We start from the raw sequence: 19,449 nt of genomic DNA on the forward strand, positions 1-19,449 counted from the left end.
ATCTTCAATGAGAAAACACTTTATAAGGATAAGTCATCTGTAAAATCTACTAACACAAAAGTTGAAATTGGAAAGAAAGGGTACATTTAGTTTGAGAAAATCCTGGAAATGAAGTCTCTTAAGAAGAACTACTCCCTCTTGTAGCATAAATGAGACACTCCTTGAAAACTCCTAAATTGGTACAATGCTATTCACCTTCTTTGCATTATTTATTGTTAACTAAATTAATAGGGCGACTTATCAGGCAACGTGTCCGCTCGAATGCCTTGAAGCAAGTGCCCATGCCTCATATAGGGTTGCTTTTTGGGCTTCTCTTCCTATTTTCACTTCAAAGGTTATACGTCCAATGTTTTGCCATTGCTGTCGGTGATTTTGACCTAACCGTTGGCTTTCAGCACTATCATTGACAATCTTTCACCTTTCAAGTTAGTACTTTCTATCTCGTGGTCTTCATTATAGTGCAATATTCGAATACTATATTTAGATTTCTTTGAGTTTGAGCTTTTTGATTTTGGAGATTGCATTTGCTATTTCTGTTTCTGAATGTTCTTGGTGGTTTGTTGTTATGTGTTTGTGCATGCTTAGCCTAGATTTTTTTGTGTAAAAATCTGTCTTTTGGCTTTTAACAGAGAGCATTGCCTCTACGAAGTTTGGGCAATTTCAAATAACTTGCCTAGCAAGTCTCAGTTGGTTGGGTTCGTCTTGGATGAAATCAACCTCATTTTTTTTTTCCAAACATGGATTGAATTCGAGTTGGTTAGGTTAGACCCAAGTTGGACAAATTAATCGAGCTCCGTAATTGAAAATCCATCTATAGTATTTTAACTTTTTTTTTTATATATATATTTGTGAAAAAAAAATTAAATAGTAAATAAAACAAAATTCCAAGATAGCAACAAAAAAGTAAAGATAAATTTATTTATCCTTCTAAAAAATAAAAAAAGTTATGGTGTAATCTAATATGATATTTTTCTTAAAATCTAAAAAGAAAATGAATATTATTATTATATAGGATAATAAAAATTATAAATATTATAAAAACATTAAATCGGGTTCATATTAGGCTCAATTGTCCTAATCTTAGCCTAACCCTAACCCAAATTGAGTTCAAGTTGAAAAAACCTAACCAAAGCTCAACTTGAGTATTGAAACTGATTGTCCAAGTTTGCCTAAATGTTGGGTTAGGTTTAGGTTTGATTAGGCTAACTTGCCCAAGTTGCACCCCTAAAATTGTGTAGTGATTATACTTTTAAAATTAACATTTTAATGTAAGAATGCAAAGATAAAACAAACCACATGCATAAATATGTAAAAATCTTTGATAGATTTAAAATACTTGTAGCATTTATCTTAGAACTTCACAATTTGTACTCAAGTAAACTACAAGAATCCTTATACAGAATAAAGTTATTAGAATGCATGTGGTACAATAACCTCCTTGACAAATATCTTATCACAAGGATACGTAAATAGTCCAATCTGTTCATATGTTTATTAAGTCAAAAATCAAATTAACAATTATTATAGTATATGTTGATGACTTAAATGTTATTGGAACTTTTGAATAACTTACAAAAACAATGACTTATTTGAAAAAGTAATTTGAGATGAAAATACTTGAAAGGACAAAATTTGGCTTGACATGTTGTTTGAGCATGTTTAAAGTAGAATATTTGTCCATTCCTATCATAAAAATTAATGTTGAAAAATTCATTATTTTATAGGTTTTTCTCTTATGCCATTTTTATGACTATTATTTTGAGTACCAACATTTTATTGTAACAAAAGACTAAAGATGTGTTTGTTAGTGATTTTAGGAAGTGTTTCTAACTTTTATAATGCTTGAAACATAAAACATTTAATGTGTTAGAAATGCTAGAAACACTTCTTAATCAAACTCATTCTAACTGGAGGGAAGAACACAAAAGAACATTACAGAAACTAGATATTGTAAGAGTACTCAAATGCTGAAATGATAATCAAGGCCTACTACAGCTAAGAAAGCTTACATCAGAACTATGAACTGAAGATAGTTTACCAAATCCAAACTGAAACACTCAACTACAAATCATAAAGAAAACTGGAAAATAAAAGCACAAATTAATGAGAGATAGCTGCAATGGCGATGAAGGTAGAAGAAGATCTCTCTATGGAATGATGTCTCACTGGTGTTTTAATGCTTTCTAAATATTCCATATTAGAAATAACTTAATTTGCAGGAGAGTGGCAACTGGTTGGTCTGCAGGTCTGCCTTTGCAGACTCGAAGAGGCTCCCAAGTACACAGACTTGGTAACTGAGGGTGTGTGCAAACTTCTGCATGAGCACAACTGAATTGAGCTTATGTAGACCCTTGTGCACTGTTATACAGAACTACACAGCTGTGAGAATCTTCTATTTTCACAAGCTTTCTCCACGTTTGTTCAGCCAAATCTCAACGATCGTCAATGGTTCCCTCATTCTGAATCTATCATACGAAGATGAAAATACACCTGAAAACACTAAAGAAACCCTCAAATGCAAAAATTAAAGTTTTAACAACAAATATAAGCACCGGATGAGTAGAAGCATTCAAGATGAAGAAATAAAAATATTTAAAGAGGGAGAAAAAGCAAAAGAAAGGATATGGTTAGTTTGCTACAATATTATGTCTATTGTAGCATGCTTATGAATCTTTGATCCTCACTCTCACTACTAGCTACTCCCATTATATGATTTAATGTCGATTTGTAAATTTATAATATCAAATTCAATAATGAAGATGATAATAGGAAGAAATAATAATAATAATAAAAGTAACACTAAAGCAAAAGACAGAGTTTTGGTCATGTACAATTATACAAAATTGAAATTGAAGAATAAACCAAGAATAGGTTATGATTAATTATAAAACATGGATGGTAATATTTTATAAGATGGTATATAGTTAATTAACCATATCAAAAACAAAAACAAAAACCTATAACAAAGTTGGCATAGGCATCAATAGCAACAAATATTCAAATTTCTCTCTCAAATCAAATTAGTTAAAGGGAAAAGATGAAATTAATTCTTGAATTGAATTTGTAGCTCACCAGGATTTGTAATTTTCTGCAATGGGTTTCAATAAATTTTGCCAATGAAGCAATGCTGGCAGGGTCTTTTACATCAAGGTGATGAAAAACCACATCAGAGAGTCCAGCTGCTTTCAGATTTTTGACAGCTTCAATACCCCTTTTCTCATCTCTAGCAGTTAATATGACCAAAATCCCTCCAATCCTATTCCTTTGTCGGCCCCTGTTACAACACCACACCTGAAACAAACACCCAATTGCTAAACAAAGTTCTTGAACTGTAATTCATATTTCAATGAATTATGAAGTGTAAAGCAAGAGATAAAATACCTTTTAGCCGTTGAACCTGAGCCCATGGTGGTTCTCTCCATCGGACCATCGCTGATGAAAACCACTAGCATATTCACCTCTATTTCAGGAGATTTGGGTGGCTTATTCTGATTCCCTGAGGATATATTATTTTATTCGATTTAGTTACGTCAGTATGAGCTCACATTAGGATTGTTTGGATTTTGGATTTGGGTAGCTACAAAGTAGAACTTCCCAAGGGGGATACAGAGGATTAGAGCAATTCTCTTGTACTACTTTCCCAGGGATTTTTTTTCCTGCAAAATCTGGGAAATCTACCTTCCCTTTTAAATACCACCTATAACCAATATATGTGTCTAAGGAAATGTGAGGAGGAGAGTTAATACTTGTGATAGCTGATTCTTGAGGAAGTAAGACAAAAATAACTACCAAGTAAAATATTGAAGAGAAGTGGCTTAACCTTTATATTTACAGAGAATAAATAGATTCCAGACTTTTGTTCAATAACACTCCCCCAATTGATCAAATTACATAACTGCTTTTACTTGAAAGGCAAAAAGAAAAAAATAATGTATCTTGCTCAAATCCATGTTAATCTTCATCATCATTCTGAGTAGATCTCCTGAAACAGGAATTAGGGAATTGCCAGGACACTAAAGAATTAAGATATATTAATTAGTTAAAGGTTGTGCATGAGAGATTTTTATACCTTGCTTAATTTTCTGGTGTTTTGACGCCATCAATATATATCTCTGAGACATGAGAGATTTTATGCCAATCCTCCCCTGTTGTTTTCTTGCATCTTTCAGTCAATTGAGGGCATTCTCTAATCATAAGTTTGTCAAGGGATGTGAGGCTGCACACTGGCAGTGCCTCCAACTTTGGTAATTTTGTAAGAATCAAAACTCGTAGATTCTCGAGCCCTGGAACGTGGTCTTCCCCATTTCCATCCAGTGAATTGAGCCCTTCGCAATTGAAAATCACGAGATGCTCTAACGAGGGCAGTTGTTTCAAGCTAGGTGACAAAGTCTCCAAACTCCTACAACTGCCAATACGCAATGACCAAAGGGCAGTGAGGCTTTGCGTCCCTTGAAGCAGAAATTCTAGATTTTCACATTGGTCAATATGTAAAATACGAAGAGATTCCAGGCGTCCTATCCCTGTCAAAGCCCTCCGTTTCGTGGTGATCTGTAAATTCCTCAAATTGATGAGGTTCCCAAATTCCTTGGGCAGATTCTCGAATCCCTTACATCCGATAAGCCACAACGTTTGCAGATGAAACAACTTGCATATTGAATTTGGAAGTTTCTTTATCCTCTTATTGTGATTGAGGTTGAGAAATCTGAGATGCTTTAGATTACTGATAGAATTTGGCAATGTGTCAAAGTCCAAATTCAATAAATCTAGCATCTTAATATATTTGAACTTTGAGATGCAAGCTTTAAGAAATGGTTCACCACGTGATGTCTCCAATAGAAAGGGGAAATAAATTGTACGAATGTCGTTTAGCTCACCAACAACTCCTAAGATTTTTTTCTCATCCAAATCATAACTAAAAGACACATGGCGAACCATTCTAGAGACAGTTGGGCTTACACTATCTATGAAAGCACACTCAGTTTCTGATATACTTGATGCAAGGTCATGCATCAGATCATGCATTTTAAATGTAAAACAAAAATGAAAATCTTGAAACTCTTGAAAGAAGGATCTCGATAACAATTCTTTAATATATCTGTTTCCAATGTCGTCCAACTCTTGCTTCTTTTTGGATGGTTCAATGAGCCCTTGTGCGCTCCACATGTAAGCCAATTCATCATTACAAAACACATGACCCTTGGGAAAAATTGAGCAGTATGCAAAGCAGCATTTTAAGTAAGAGGGCAATTGTTCATAACTCAACCTTAAAGCATGTAAAATATCACCTTCCTTTTGTTCTAATTTCCATATGTCATTGTCTCTCACATATAACCAATCCCTTTGCTCAAATTTTGAGAAAAGTAGGCTCCCCAAAGTCCTTGCCGCCAAAGGAACTCCATTACACTTCTTTACAATGTCGTCCCCAATTTTTACAAGGTTTGGATGTTTTTTCTCCTGCCCTTCATTAAATGCCCATTTTAGAAACACAGACAGACAATCGACATGGGGAAGACCCTCTAAAATATATGCTGGAACAGTGCCCATGATCGAAGCCACTGAGTCGTCCCGCGTTGTTACAACAATTTTATTGCCCTTTGCACCATTCATTAAAAAAGTTCTGAGTTCAATCCATTTTTGGCGGTCCCCATTCCACATATCATCCAAGACAAGAAAAAAAATTTCATTTCCTAAAGTCCTACGAAGAAGAGTTTGTGATTGCTCCATATTCAAATCATTGTGGTTTGGCAAACCAAGACCACTCCCCCCTTCCACAGTAGTGTTGATTGAATTAATAATATCTATAATCACCTTTTTCATATCAAAGTCATTGGAGACACAAACCCATATTCTTTTCTTAAAATGCCCAACTACCCACTGATCATTATACACTAGTTTAGCAAGAGTAGTCTTTCCAAGACCTCCAAGACCAACTATGGGAATGACTGAAATACTCTCATCATCATCACTTGAATTCATCAAAAGCTCTAAAACTTTTTCTTTATCCTTACCTCTTCCGAAAACATCGCGATCAAGCACAAATGAGTGGGTGGTCTCCCTGTACACCAGAGGAGCCCTCTCCATACAAGTCTGTAGATTGAATTGAGCCCTATCTGCTGCAATGCCATCCAACCTCTCCCTCACCTCCTTGATTCTATGGCCCATTTTAAAGCTAAATCGAAGCGGATTTGAAGATGAAAAGAAGCCAAGTACCTTTGTTTTAAGGCTGCCATGACTCACCACTTGGCGCTGCAAAGCTTGGTACTGAAATTCATCGAGCACATCTTCCACATCATAGCACACATGCTTGAGCTTTCCCAACCAATCACGTAGCTGTTGATCCTTCCACTGCTTCTCCTCAGCATCCAGGAGGACGGATTTGATAGTGGTTAAGGTGGCTTCCAGCTTTGTCAGTTCAGTCTTGACGCCCCATGCCAAGCCAATTTCATGGAGAGTAATAGAGCCAATCTTCCCCACAACATTATCAGCAATGCTAAACAAAAACGATTCAGCCATGGAAATGATTCTGCGATGACAAATGAAATGAGAAGTCAACCATTGTTTTGCAATTGGTATTGAATATATACCATTAGGCACCTTGTGTTTGATGTTGGAAATATCAAAAGAAAAGGACGCGTAATATAATTTCAAGCATAGTTCCATTTTTACCATATTCCTCAAATTAAATTGTTCCTAATATTCAATCTTTAATTCAAATAATTATGATTGAAAAATAAATTCTTTCTCCCTTATTATTTTTTCACTTACGTCCTAAAAGAATAACAATATACATGTAATATAAAATTATAAACTTTTTTTTTATTAAATTAATACATTTTTATGAAAAGAGATAAAATAATATACAACTTTTTAATGTTATCTTAAACATGATATTATCTATGTTCACATACATAAACAAACATTTCTAATTCTAGTTTGACCTCCAAATATGTCACATAGGAATGACCGTCATTAAAAAAATGGTATAAAAACAAATTTGTAGAGTAAATGACATTACCAATGTCTGTCTTGTAAAAAATATTTCTAATTTTTGTTTGGTCTCTTAACTCTTACAATAAAATGATGTTATTTAGGAATGATAGTGATAAAGATAATATAAAAACAAATTTGTAAAATAAATTACATTTTTTTAATACTATCCCAAGCTAGATGTTATCTACATTTACATCTTAAAATAAACATATATATTTTAAGAATTTAACACTATTGATTCACATATATTTATTTATGGCAAACTAACAATATAGATGCCTCATACATGGATATAAAAACATTGAAACTCACTAATGAATGAGCAAAAAAATTATGAAAAAAAATTGTTCCTCTTGTTTTTATACAACTATAAAATATGTTTTTGTTTTTTATTTTCTTAAAAAAATTAAATTTATCTGAACATATCTAATATTTAAAAAAATTAAAACCATAATTAACAATTATTAATATTTATCTACTTTTCAAAATACAAAGTTTATCCACATTAAGCACAATAGTTCTCATTTGTTTTTTTAATTTCTTAGAATTTTTTTTCTCATGATTCTTAATGGTTTTTTTTTATTTTTAATTTCAATAGTAACAGGTGAATTGCCAAAGCTGTTTATTTGGTAAAGAAAAATCAGATATGGGTGAATTAGGACTCATAATTTACTATTTTAAAATTGGTGTGAAGAAATGTGAACATTAAGAACTTCTATATTTGTACCTTTTCTTGTTTTTGCTTAAAATTTTAAAACAAAAAATAATAATCAATATTGAAAAAAAAAAATTGTTGTCTATTTAAAACAAAAAAGTTTTTTTTTTGTTTTTTAAAAAATTATTACACTCAATTTGACAATTGTTCTCTAAAAATAATTTTTAAAAAACAAAGTCAAACAAGGACAAGTTTCAAGTAGAGTTTGTTATTGCATTAGGCTGCTTAGCTCAAGTTTACAATTTTAGTCAATTTATCCTAATTTATGACTTTTTTTTTTTTTTTTTATCATTCTCCATTTAAAACTCAAAATTACTACATGATTAACCAAGGATCATACAAGTATAGAAAGATTCGAAAAAGACTAATAATTCTAACATGTAGCATAATGTGGACTTTAAGCTATTTTAATTTATCATAAAGTTTTAAATTTTAAAATAAAAAAATTGATCAAGTGCTCAAATCTAGCAAGCACTACAAGTGCCTCAAGCATTACACTCGAGTGCTTGCAAGAACAACTCAAGTGTTGGAAATAATCAAGTGTTCCTAACAAACTCTTGAGCGTTTGATGAAAACTTTTCAAAATTTTTATGGCAATTTTAAAAATTCTTTCCATTTAAAAAAAAAAAAAAGGTTTTTGGAAATTTTAGGTCTTTGTCCACTAGGGTCTCGTTCCTATAAATACTATGCCTAAAAATCCTTTTCTTTTCGATGCAAAATTTTTTGAAAAAAAAGAGTAATTGATAGCCTTTCTCATATCTTAACGCTCTCAACAATTTCATTTTTCTTTTTCTTAGTTTTGTGAGAGAGATATTTATCCTCTTAAGATGTTAAGGTATCCATTTGATACATGTGTAGTGCTACATCACAGATGTGAAGACTAGTATAGGCACCAAGGAGTAAGACTTAAGGATAACATTTGTTAGGTAAATTTGTATACTTTTCTTTCAATAGTGGATTTGTACTCTATGATCTTTTGACCACATGGTTTTTACATCTGTTAAGTCTCTATGAGACTTTATGAGTAGTTGTCCATGTAAATTGTCATCTCTTTATGCAATTATGTTTCTCTTATTCTTCTCTAATTCTAAAAGAGAAATTTTAAAAATAAAAATTTGGATCAAAATGAAAGAACTACCTATTCACCCTACTCTAGGTAGGTACATAACAATATCTATTAACTTTTAATTAATATGAAAGCAAGAAAAATTGAAAAAATCATTTTGTTTTCTATCATGTTAGATTTAAGTTATGCAACAATAGAGGGTTGGATCTTCAATTAACATTTCATTTTATTTCGATGATAACAATTCTTCACTGTTAGGATATAATCCTCAAAAGCATGACATGATGTAATAAATTTGGAATTCATTATTTATTTAATGATGTTCAAGTTTCACTTTTATTTATTCTAATTCCATATATTATACTTTATGAGCATTCTTGCTTGCACCTTTTGTATAGTACATGACTTATGTGCATTACGAGTTGCATAGAAGATCAAAATCATTGGTTTCTTGCAAATAGATGACTTGTTCACAACTAATTCATGGGTCTAGGCAACCCATGAGAGGTTGTAGTGCACCACCTCCTAATTAGACGATGGCCGGTATTGGCTATCAGGATGAGTTTCCCATGGTGAGTGCACTAGTGTGTATGATAACACGTTCGACACGACCTATGGTGAAACATGACTTAAGACTATCAAGTAGTCATGACCTCACCAAGCTGCTTCATTGTGTTGTATCTCAACTTTGAGAGAATATTGTGTTTGTGTTAAAGTTAGTAGTGGTTTTGACCTATTGGAGAGATGGTAAATTGATTATATATTCCCTATGGATTGGATTGTTGTTGATGGAAGCCAGTAGCAATAGGTATTCTCAATAGAGGCACCATGATATCTCATGGGGTTGAGACTATGTGTCCCCTTGGGTGATCTTAAGGAGATGTGTTCATGGAAACGATGGCCATAGTAGTTCCTTAAGTGGAACTTAACATAGGCTCTTTGAGAGTTAAGACATGTTAGTTGAATACACAATAGGAGGATCTGTAACTCAAGGATGGTAGAGGTAGTTTTGAAAGGTTGATAGCTTTCACCTTGTTAAACTACGGACATCAATTCATGGGGAGACTGATTCATGCCCAGTCGGTGTATCAGCTGACTTATGTCCAACTGGTGCTCCTTGATTGAGGTAGTAATCAACAAAATTTATAACCTATTACACCATGAACTAGGGTAGCAGAGACAAAGCTACTATAGTATAGTGGCTCTAGGATCGTTCACTGGGAAGGGTTTTCAACTCACAACTGATATCAATTCAAAGCTGAGTTGGTGCTTTTTCATTTCAAGGTTAGCTTTAAAGAAAACATAAAGTTGTTTGAGTGAAAAGGGTTTGGTTTTAAACTAACCGAAAAGAAAGTAATGGAAATTACTTATAAAGAAAAACATTCCTTGAAGGTTTAGGTTCACAAGGGAGTTTCCTTATACAAAAACAGAGCTCCGGTCATTTGGTTTATTTCCTCGCATTAGAGAATTAACATATAGTCAATTCTCCAACCGGTGTTGTACAGATGTAACCTTTAAATGGATTCCAGCTCTAATTCCCTCTCACTGATGCAACTTGCAATAGCTCATGCCTCTCATCTAGCATTTTCCATTCAAGGTGATCTTTAACTTTGGACTTCCCTTCTCAAGCTCGCAAGAGATAACTAATGGAAGTCTCCTCGGAGTCCAAAAGCTTACCAAATGTTGGCAATTCTAGAAAATCCTACCTCCAAGTCACTTCCCAAAAGCTTGCAAGAGATAAACAAGTGCATCTCCATAGACGGAGATCACGTGTCTTACCAAGTACTGGCTCAAGTGACTTGAAGGTGTTTTAAGTTAACTAAAAACATAGAAATCATTAAAGGATCATACTTTCTCTTCATTAATCACTGAAACCACAAAGCTACTAATTCTTGCACTTAGAACCCTTCCCTGCAACCTTAACTCCAAGGAATTAAAAGTCTAGCCACTCATTCTCTGAGGAAACTTCCTCAAAGCTTGTTTGGCTAGTAAGAAAATTAACGAGAAAACAAATATATGACAGAAAAATAGAGCAAGTGCTCTGGAAATATATTTCTTGCTTTTCTTGATTACAAAATAGATCGATACTCTTTCGATTCAATCTTTTCCGTAAAGGAAATTACAAACTATTTATATGGGGTTATTCACCCTTTTTACTTACTTAAAAACTAAGGAATCCCATGATAGGTGGATTACAAGGAGAGTTTGGGAATTTAGACAACAAATATTTAAAGCAAAATATCCCAAAATATCTCAAAAATATCGGTCGGAAATATCAGGAAGGTTCAGGAGAACACCGCTGCACTGTATACTAAGAGAAAAACTCTGCAGGTAAGCGTTATCAGAAGGTCCGGATATGTATATCCGGAGGATTTGAAGCGTCCTCCTCTCCCATCCGGCTATAGGATATCCGGATGTAAAATGTCGGCGCATGGAACGTCCTCCTTTCCCATCCAGATGTGAGATATCCGGATGTAAAATGTCGACGCACGGAAGTCGTGATCATCACACCCGGATGATAGCATATCCTATCCGAATATGTTGTCCGGATGTAAAACATTAACTAAAGCGAACAAGCCTTGCAACTTCATTCCGAAAGCTTGTCACATCCCACGCTCCGCCGTTATCCAATGGTGTGTCCGGACATCTTTGCCATGGATTCCAAAGAATTCTCCTTAATCTCTGATTGCTTTAGTGATCAAAAAGTTATCAAAACACCAAAACTTAACATAATTTGATTAGAATTGATTGCAAGGGTCCTTAATATGTTAATTGGGTTAAAAGGTGATAACTACTACTCAAAAGTATTTAAAAGAGTTAATTACAGGCTATCAAATAGCACTTTTTGAGTACTATTTTTCAACAATTTTTTTCATTGTAGGAGTACAAGGCTTAAAGGTATTCTTTTCTAACTTGTCCATGTAACGGGGGTCCATCGATGACTCCCAACCAATTAAGGTTTAGGGCATCAAGCTTTAAGGATCTTTCAACCACTAGCTCCTCGGATTTTACCTCAGACTTTTGAGAATGAATTTTAATACCCCAGCACCTACAGTATGTTAGACTCCACCTATCCACCCTTGTAACGAGCATTGAGGCCGGTGACTCCCAACCAATGAAGGCTTAGGGCACCAGGTTTTAAAGATTTTCACCATATACCCCTCGGACCTTGCTCGGGTTTCAAGGCAAGCAAACATTTTTTTCAAAGGCTCATTGGCCTTTTACAAGGTGTCCCAACACTATTAAATGAGGTCAAAGGTACCAAGTCTAAAATTTTCCTAAGTCAAGAGGGAAATAGTTTTTCATCTTATACTCGGAATCTATTGTGCACAGTGTGTGAATAGCTTAAAGTGGAAGACATAAGCTTGACTTCAATAGAAGTTTCAACAATTCATCAACTTTAATAAGCATAATACAAACTATAAGTCAAGTGAAAAGACAAAAATTCCATTTCTCTCTTTTCATTTTGAAAATCTTTCCTTAATAACCATGGAGAGTAGAATAAAAACTTTTAAAAATTTTAAAATTTAAGCAAAAAACAACTAAATTACCAAAATAACTTAGCATTATTAACAAAAACTTTCTTCTTCAACTCTCTCCCCAACCAAGCTCAACATTATTCTCAATGTGACAAAAGCGATTGAAAAATAGGGAGGAAGTGGTACCTCCTGAGTGATGTGGAATGATGGCTCAACGGCCTCTCCTATAGGAGGCTCCGGGTGAGGTGGGAATGGTATGCTCAGGAGCTGACGTACTGTCAAGATGATGCTGAATCTACCTCAGGACGGCAGTGTGCTGGGCTTGAGTGGAAAGAATCTGCTCCTGCTGATTCTAATCATTCAAAAAGTTAGTTACAATTAACATAATTTAAAACCAAAATTACAATCCAATAATTTACATATTTAACAAAATTATGGACTTTGGTGAAACCATGTCCATCTAACCCTTGTCTGTTCAGGATTTCTGTGGCTCAAGGAGGTTGATTTCCTCATTTTCTAGCTTGAACACTCAATGTATGGCTTGAGACGATGCCCATTCACTTTGAAAGTTTGAGTGCTCTTGAAGTTGAGTAGTTCCACTACTCCATTTGATTGCATGTCATGAATTATGAAAGGACTCGTCCATCTTGATTTCAATTTTCCCGGAAAAAGATGGAGTTTAGAGTCATAAAGCAAGACTCTTTGTCCCTTGGTAAAATTCTTCTGATTTACCAACTGATCATGCCATTTCTTCAACCTCTCTTTTGCAATTTTTGAATTGACGTAAGCATCATTCCTCATTTCCTCCAATTTGTTCAAATCCAAACATCTCTTTAACCCGGCTCTTGTCAAATCCATGTTGAGCTTCTTGATTGCCCACCATGCTTTATATTCAACCTCCACTGGGAGATGGCACGCTTTTCCATAAACAAGGTGGTAAGGAGACATTCCAAGAATGGTCTTATAAGCGGTCCTATAAGCCCATAATGAATCCAGGAGCTTAGTAGACCAATCCTTCCTATTCACATTCACCACCTTCATCAGGATATTCTTGATTTCCCGGTTGGCTAACTCAACTTGGCCACTTGTTTGAGGGTGATAAGGTGTAGCTACCTTGTGCTTGACTCCATATTTGGCTAGAAGAGTCTCAAACGACTTATTGCAAAAGTGGGTTCCTTCGTCACTGATAATGGCCTTAGGCACTCCAAACCTTGAAAAGATGTTCTCCTTGAGAAATTTGAGAACCACCTTATGATCATTGCTCCTACATGGGATTGCTTCTACCCACTTAGAGACATAATCCACTCCCACCAAAATGTAGGAGTGTCCAAACGACATTGGAAATGGTCCCATGAAGTCTATCCCCCAAGCATCAAAGACATCCACTATCAAGATGGGGTTCAAGGGCATCATATTCCGGCATGTTAGCTTCCCAAGCCTTTGACACCAATCACATCCCTTGCACATAGAGTGGGCATCCTTGAAAAGAGAAGGCCACCAAAAACCTGATTGGACCACTCTCATGGTTGTTTTCTGGGAGGCAAAATGACCTCCACATGCACTATCATGACAATGGGATAGAATTCCTGATTCCACTTGTTCAGGAACACATTTCCTTATGATTTGATCCGCACAATATTTGAAGAGAAAAGGCTCCTCCCAATAATAGGCATGGATCTTAGCAAAGAAATGCTTCTTGTCTTGGGCACTCCACTCACTTGGAACTTCTCCAGTAACCAAGTAATTTACAATGTGAGAATACCATGGAGTTACCTCTATTGACATGAGAGACTCCTCAGGAAAGTCATCATTGATAGGCAGACCATGTGAGTCATGTGCTATCACAAGTCTTGACAAGTGGTCAGCTACCACATTTTCTACTCCATTCTTATCCTGGATTTGGAGATTGAATTCTTGAAGCAAAAGGATCCATCTTATCAATCTTGCCTTGGCATCTTGCTTGGTTAGCAAGTACTTCAGAGCAGAATGGTCAGTGAACACCACTCTAAAGAACCCTACCAAATAGGCACGAAACTTATCCAAGGCAAAAACTACTGCCAACAACTCCTTCTCAGTAGTTTTGTAGTTCATTTGAGCCTCATTCGAAGTTTTGCTTACATTATAAATCACATAGGGCTTTCCATATTTTCTTTGCCCCAAAACAACCCCCATAGCAAGATCACTTGCATCACACATTACCTTAAAAGGTAATTTCCAATTTGGGGCTCTCACTATTGGTGCAGTTGTGAGGAATTGCTTCAGTTCCTCAAAACTCTTCTGACATTTCTCATCCCACACAAACTTGGCATCCTTTACCAATAGTTCACAAAGAGGTTTTGAGATTTTTGAGAAATCCTTAATGAACCTCCTATAGAACCTGGCATGTCCTAGGAATTGCCTAATTCCTTTAACATTTGTGGGAGGTGGTAACTTAACAATTATCTCCACCTTTGCCTTATCTACCTCAATGCCATTCTTGGAGATTATATGTCCTAAGACAATTCCTTGTTGTACCATAAAATGACACTTCTCCTAATTTAGCACTAGGTCTTTCTCAATACATCTTTGGAGAACAACTTCTAAATGCAACAAACACTCCTTATAAGAACCTCCATATACAGTGATGTCATCCATGAAGACTTCCATGATGCGCTCTACCATATCACTGAAGATGCTTAGCATACATCTTTGGAAAATTGCAGGTGCATTACATAGACCAAAGGGCATCCTCCTATAGGCAAAAGTACCAAAGGGGTAAGTGAAGGTTGTCTTTTCCTGATCTTCCAAATCAATCTTTATTTGGAAGTACCCCGAGTAACCATCCAGAAAATAGTAGAAAGGATGCCCTGAGATTCTATCAAGGACTTGGTCCATGAAAGGCAATGGGAAATGGTCCTTCCTAGTTACTGAATTTAACTTCCTGTAGTCTATACACACCCTCCATCCTGAGGTAAGACATGTAGAGACTTCCTCCCCTTCCTCATTCTGGATCACAGTAATTCCAGATTTCTTTGGGACTACTTGGGTTGGGCTCACCCACAAGCTATCTGAAATGGGATATATGATCCCTGCTTGAAGTACCTTCAGAACTTTACCCCTTACCACCTCTTGCATGTGAGGATTCAACCTCCTCTGGGGCTGCCTCACTGGTTTTTCATCTTCCTCCATGTAGATATGGTGGGTGCATACCAAAGGGCTAATCCCTTTTAGATCAGAAATTTGCCATCCAATGGCCTTTTTGCATTTTCTGAGGACTCCCAAAAGACTATCCTCTTGATCAGTGGTGAGCTTTGAAGAAACCACCACTGGACATTTCTCATCTTCCTCCAGATATGCATACTTCAAATCAACAGGAAGTGGCTTCAAAACTAGCTTTGGAGGGTCCTTTGTAGTTGTTCCTTGTGAGTCCTCCTTATTGAACAAGGGTAAGATCTCTTCCCTTCTTCTCCAAGGAGACATGATGGCTAATGGTTCAGAGGGTTCAGGTAACTCTGCTTCAAGCACTCCAAGGCTTTCATTCAAGCTTTCTTCTAAATTCTTGTCACAATGCTCTTCAACCAAAGTGTTGATCAAGCACACCTCCTCCAATCCTTCCTCCTCTTCGGGCTGAAGATTCCTCTTGCATAAGTGGAATATGTTTAGTTCCAAGGTCATTTTTCCAAATGTGAGCTGCATAACCCCATTCCTACAATTGATGATGGCATTGGAGGTAGCTAGGAAAGGTCTCCCAAGGATGATTGGCACATAATTTGGTTCCTTAACAGTGAGATCAGTATCAAGCACCACAAAATCCACGGGATAGTAGAATTTGTCCACTTGAACTAGAACATCCTCTATCACCCCCCTTGGGGTTTTGACCGACCTATTAGCTAAGGAGAGAGTGATGGCTGTGGGCTTCAATTCTCCAAGTCCCAGTTGCTTATACATAGAGTATGGGAGCAAATTCACACTTGCCCCCAAGTCTAGTAAAGTCTTCTCCACATGTGTCCCTTCAATGTTGACTGAAATGGTGGGACATCCCGGATCTTTTTTACTTAACTAGAGACTTACACTGAATGATGGCACTTACGTGCTCAGTGAGGAATGCCTTCTTTGTCACATTTAACCCTCTCTTGACCGTGCACAAGTCCTTTAAAAATTTTGCATATGTGGGGACTTGCTTGATCATATCAAGTAAGGGTATATTCACCTTCACTTGTCTCAAAACTTCAAGAATTTCTGATGAATTCTTGATTCCCTTTTTTCCATGTAAAGCTTGAGGAAAAGGGGGAGGCATATATTTCTTCATCATATCCTCTTTAATCACTATCCTTGGCTCTTCTTCAATGCTTGATTTAGATGCATTTTTCTTCCCACTCTCCTCTTCTTGGTTATTGCTCTCTTTAACCAAGGTTTTCCTTTACATGAGTTCTTCATCTTGCCTCACCTTAGGCAAGGGTTGATCAACCTCCTTCCCACTTCTCAAGGTGATCACAACTTTGACCTCCCTTAACTTTGAAGACTCCCCATCTTGGATTTCAACTTCATGAACACCGTTAGGATTTTGGCTTGGTTGAGAGGGGAAGTTTCCCTTCTCATTCACTGTGTTGAGGTTGGTAAGCCTAGAAATGGAGTATTGAATATTATCTATCTTCTGAGATAGATCATTTTGCATCCCATCCATTCTCTTTATTTGAGAACTCTCAACATTTTCAATCTTTTGGTGCAATTGGGAGTTGATTGCCTTTTGTTCACCCACAAAGTCACCCATGACTTTACTTAGGTTCACAATGGCTTGCTCCACTGAAGAGGTTTGTTGAGGTGCTTGGGTTTGGGCTTGTGCTTGGTATGGAGGTGGCCTTGGTTTCCAAGAAAAATTTGGATGGTTTCTCCAACTTGAATTATAGGTGTTTCCATAAGGTGCATTGTTGTTGGGCTTAAATTGCCCCACAACATTGGCTTGATCACCTAAGATCTCCCTCACAGCTGGGATGGTTGGGCACTCATCTACCACATGATCACATGATTGGCAAATGGTGCATGGCATGACATGGGCTTGTGTCTCGGAAATGGCTTGGACTTCATGCATTTTTTTCAACTCAAGTTCTTCCAACCTCCTTGCCATTATTGCCACCTTAGCTTTCATGTCCACGTCTTCACTTAACATGTACATTCCACCCTTTGGATTTACAGGAGCTTTCATCCTTCCCATTTCTCCTTTGTGCGGTTCATCCCATCCCCTTGAGACTTCAGCTACATAACTCAAGAAATCCATAGCTTCCTCAGGATTCTTACTCATGAAATCCCCTCCACACATTGTTTCGAGGAGCTGCTTGATTGAGGAAGACATCCCATCATAGAAATAACTTACCAGCAGCCATGTATCAAAGCCATGGTGAGGACAAGCATTAATGGCTTCCATGTATCTTTCCCAACACTCATAGAATTTCTCATTCTCTTTAGTTGAGAAGTTTGAAATTTTGTGAGTAGGAAAAAATTTCTTGAGGAATTCTGCTTGAAAATTAGTCCAAGTACGGATACTCCTTGGCCTTAAAGAATTAAGCCAAATTTTGGCCTTATCCTTTAAAGTAAAAGGAAATAGTTTAAGCCTCATCAGGTCGATGGAAGCTCCTCTCTCTCGGAATGTATTACAAACATCTTCAAATTCCTTGATATGGGAATAAGGATTCTCACTTTCCATTCCGTGGAAAGTTGGCAAAAGTGGCACAATATGGGGTCTGATCACTAGTTGTTTTGTAGGAGGCACTATACATGACGGTGCACTCATACGAGGTGGATGCATACGGTCCCTCATTGATCTGAATTCATTGGGATTGTTCTGATGATCATGGTGACTATGCTGATCCTCAGGTGTAGTTTCCATGATGTTCAAGATTACTTCCAACTCCTTGTTATGAGGTGTTTCAATTTTAACAAGCCTTCCTCCACAATCTCGTATCCACTTGGGCATACACAACTAGTATCAACTGTAACAAAGAAAGAAAAACAAAAACAGAGGAAAACAAAAAACAAAACTACCAAAAAGAGTTCAATTAACTAAAACTAAAGTAAAAACTATGCTAGAATATATAAACTAGTAAAAGAGAAAAAACTAAAAGAGTTAGTAAAATGAGAGAAAACTCACCAAACTTGTGATGAAAACCACAAGTACCATGAAATAATATCAATATGAAGTTGGCACTGTGGACCCCGCATTTTTAATGATGCGTTCCCACTCGATCGGCGAGACTCGATTTTCGTTTATTTAGGTGAAAAATATGATTTTTAGAAAAGACTTGGAGTCACCACTTACTTTTATTTATTTTTGAAGGGGAAAACAAGTAAGAATAAAACCCCTAAATGGACTCCTGATTTTTTTTTGGAAAAGTTGTCTGCGAAAAACCTGAGTCTGGGTTCGGGGATCAGGTTACTTATTGGGAAGGTACGGTAAAGACCGTAGCACCCCTCTAAGCCCCTAAAAAAAAATGGGTCTCTACTAAATAAGGTGAACCAGACATGACAATTAACTAGAAGATCAACGGATACCAAAACGATCATAGTTCAAAAATAAGTCATGATGACGAAATGATAAACGAAGTGAGAGTGAGAGTGTACCTTAGTAGTAGGTAATAAAGCGCTGTCATGAAAACAAGGTTAGTGTACAATGACAACTGTAAAAAAAATCTCACTCAAAACCAAATCAAAATCAAACAAAATGGAGAGCACAACTTGAATTATTTTTCAAAAAAAATGTTATGAATGTCGGGCCCCCACCAAAGCCCTATTAATTTTTTCCATGAATTAATTCTCATAAATTCCATCATTTTGGAATTATGAAAGCTTATTCATTTTTATAAAAAAAATTTGAAAAAAAGGAATTTTGAAAATTAAATTTGAAATTTCGGAAGTGTGGAATTTTATTTTTAAAAAAAGTGAGCTTGAAAATTTTGGAAGTCTCTTTGAGAATGGTATTTCAAAATAAATAAATAAATAAATAATTTAAAATAAAATTAAAATAAATAAATAAATAAATAAATTTGGAATTTTGGAAAATGGGAATTTTGAGAATGGAATTTTGAAAAAAATTAAACTAAAAAAAATTGAAAATTTGGAAGGATTATTTTTTGAAAATTGAAATTTCGGAAAATTAAATTTTAAAAATTGTAAATTTGGAAAATTGGGACTTCGAGAATGGAATTTCGGAAAATTAAACTAAAAAA

The 19,449-nt window shown here is 35.7% G+C and overlaps 1 protein-coding gene and 1 long non-coding RNA gene across 3 annotated transcripts; both read right to left on the reverse strand.

Moving 5' to 3' along the window:
- Positions 1 to 1,951: 1,951 nt before the first annotated feature.
- LOC104882023 (uncharacterized) lies at positions 1,952 to 4,741 on the reverse strand. Of its 2 annotated transcripts, none has more exons than XR_002032086.2 (4): positions 4,070 to 4,741; positions 3,382 to 3,496; positions 3,073 to 3,291; positions 1,952 to 2,490 (listed from the first exon to the last, which is right to left on the reverse strand). It is a non-coding gene; the product is annotated as an uncharacterized LOC104882023 (long non-coding RNA). The 2 variants fall into 2 exon arrangements; XR_787856.3 differs by having other exon boundaries at positions 1,952 to 2,499.
- A 438-nt stretch (positions 4,742 to 5,179) lies between these two features.
- Positions 5,180 to 6,513, reverse strand: LOC132255290 (disease resistance protein RGA2-like). The gene is made up of 2 exons (XM_059743365.1): positions 5,286 to 6,513; positions 5,180 to 5,196 (listed from the first exon to the last, which is right to left on the reverse strand). Exons 1-2 carry the CDS (start codon positions 6,511 to 6,513, stop codon positions 5,180 to 5,182), a joined length of 1,245 nt encoding a protein of 414 aa, XP_059599348.1.
- Between the last annotated feature and the right edge of the window lie 12,936 nt (positions 6,514 to 19,449).

This window comes from Vitis vinifera, chromosome 16, assembly GCF_030704535.1.
Source record: "Vitis vinifera cultivar Pinot Noir 40024 chromosome 16, ASM3070453v1".
Classification (NCBI taxonomy): domain Eukaryota; kingdom Viridiplantae; phylum Streptophyta; class Magnoliopsida; order Vitales; family Vitaceae; genus Vitis; species Vitis vinifera.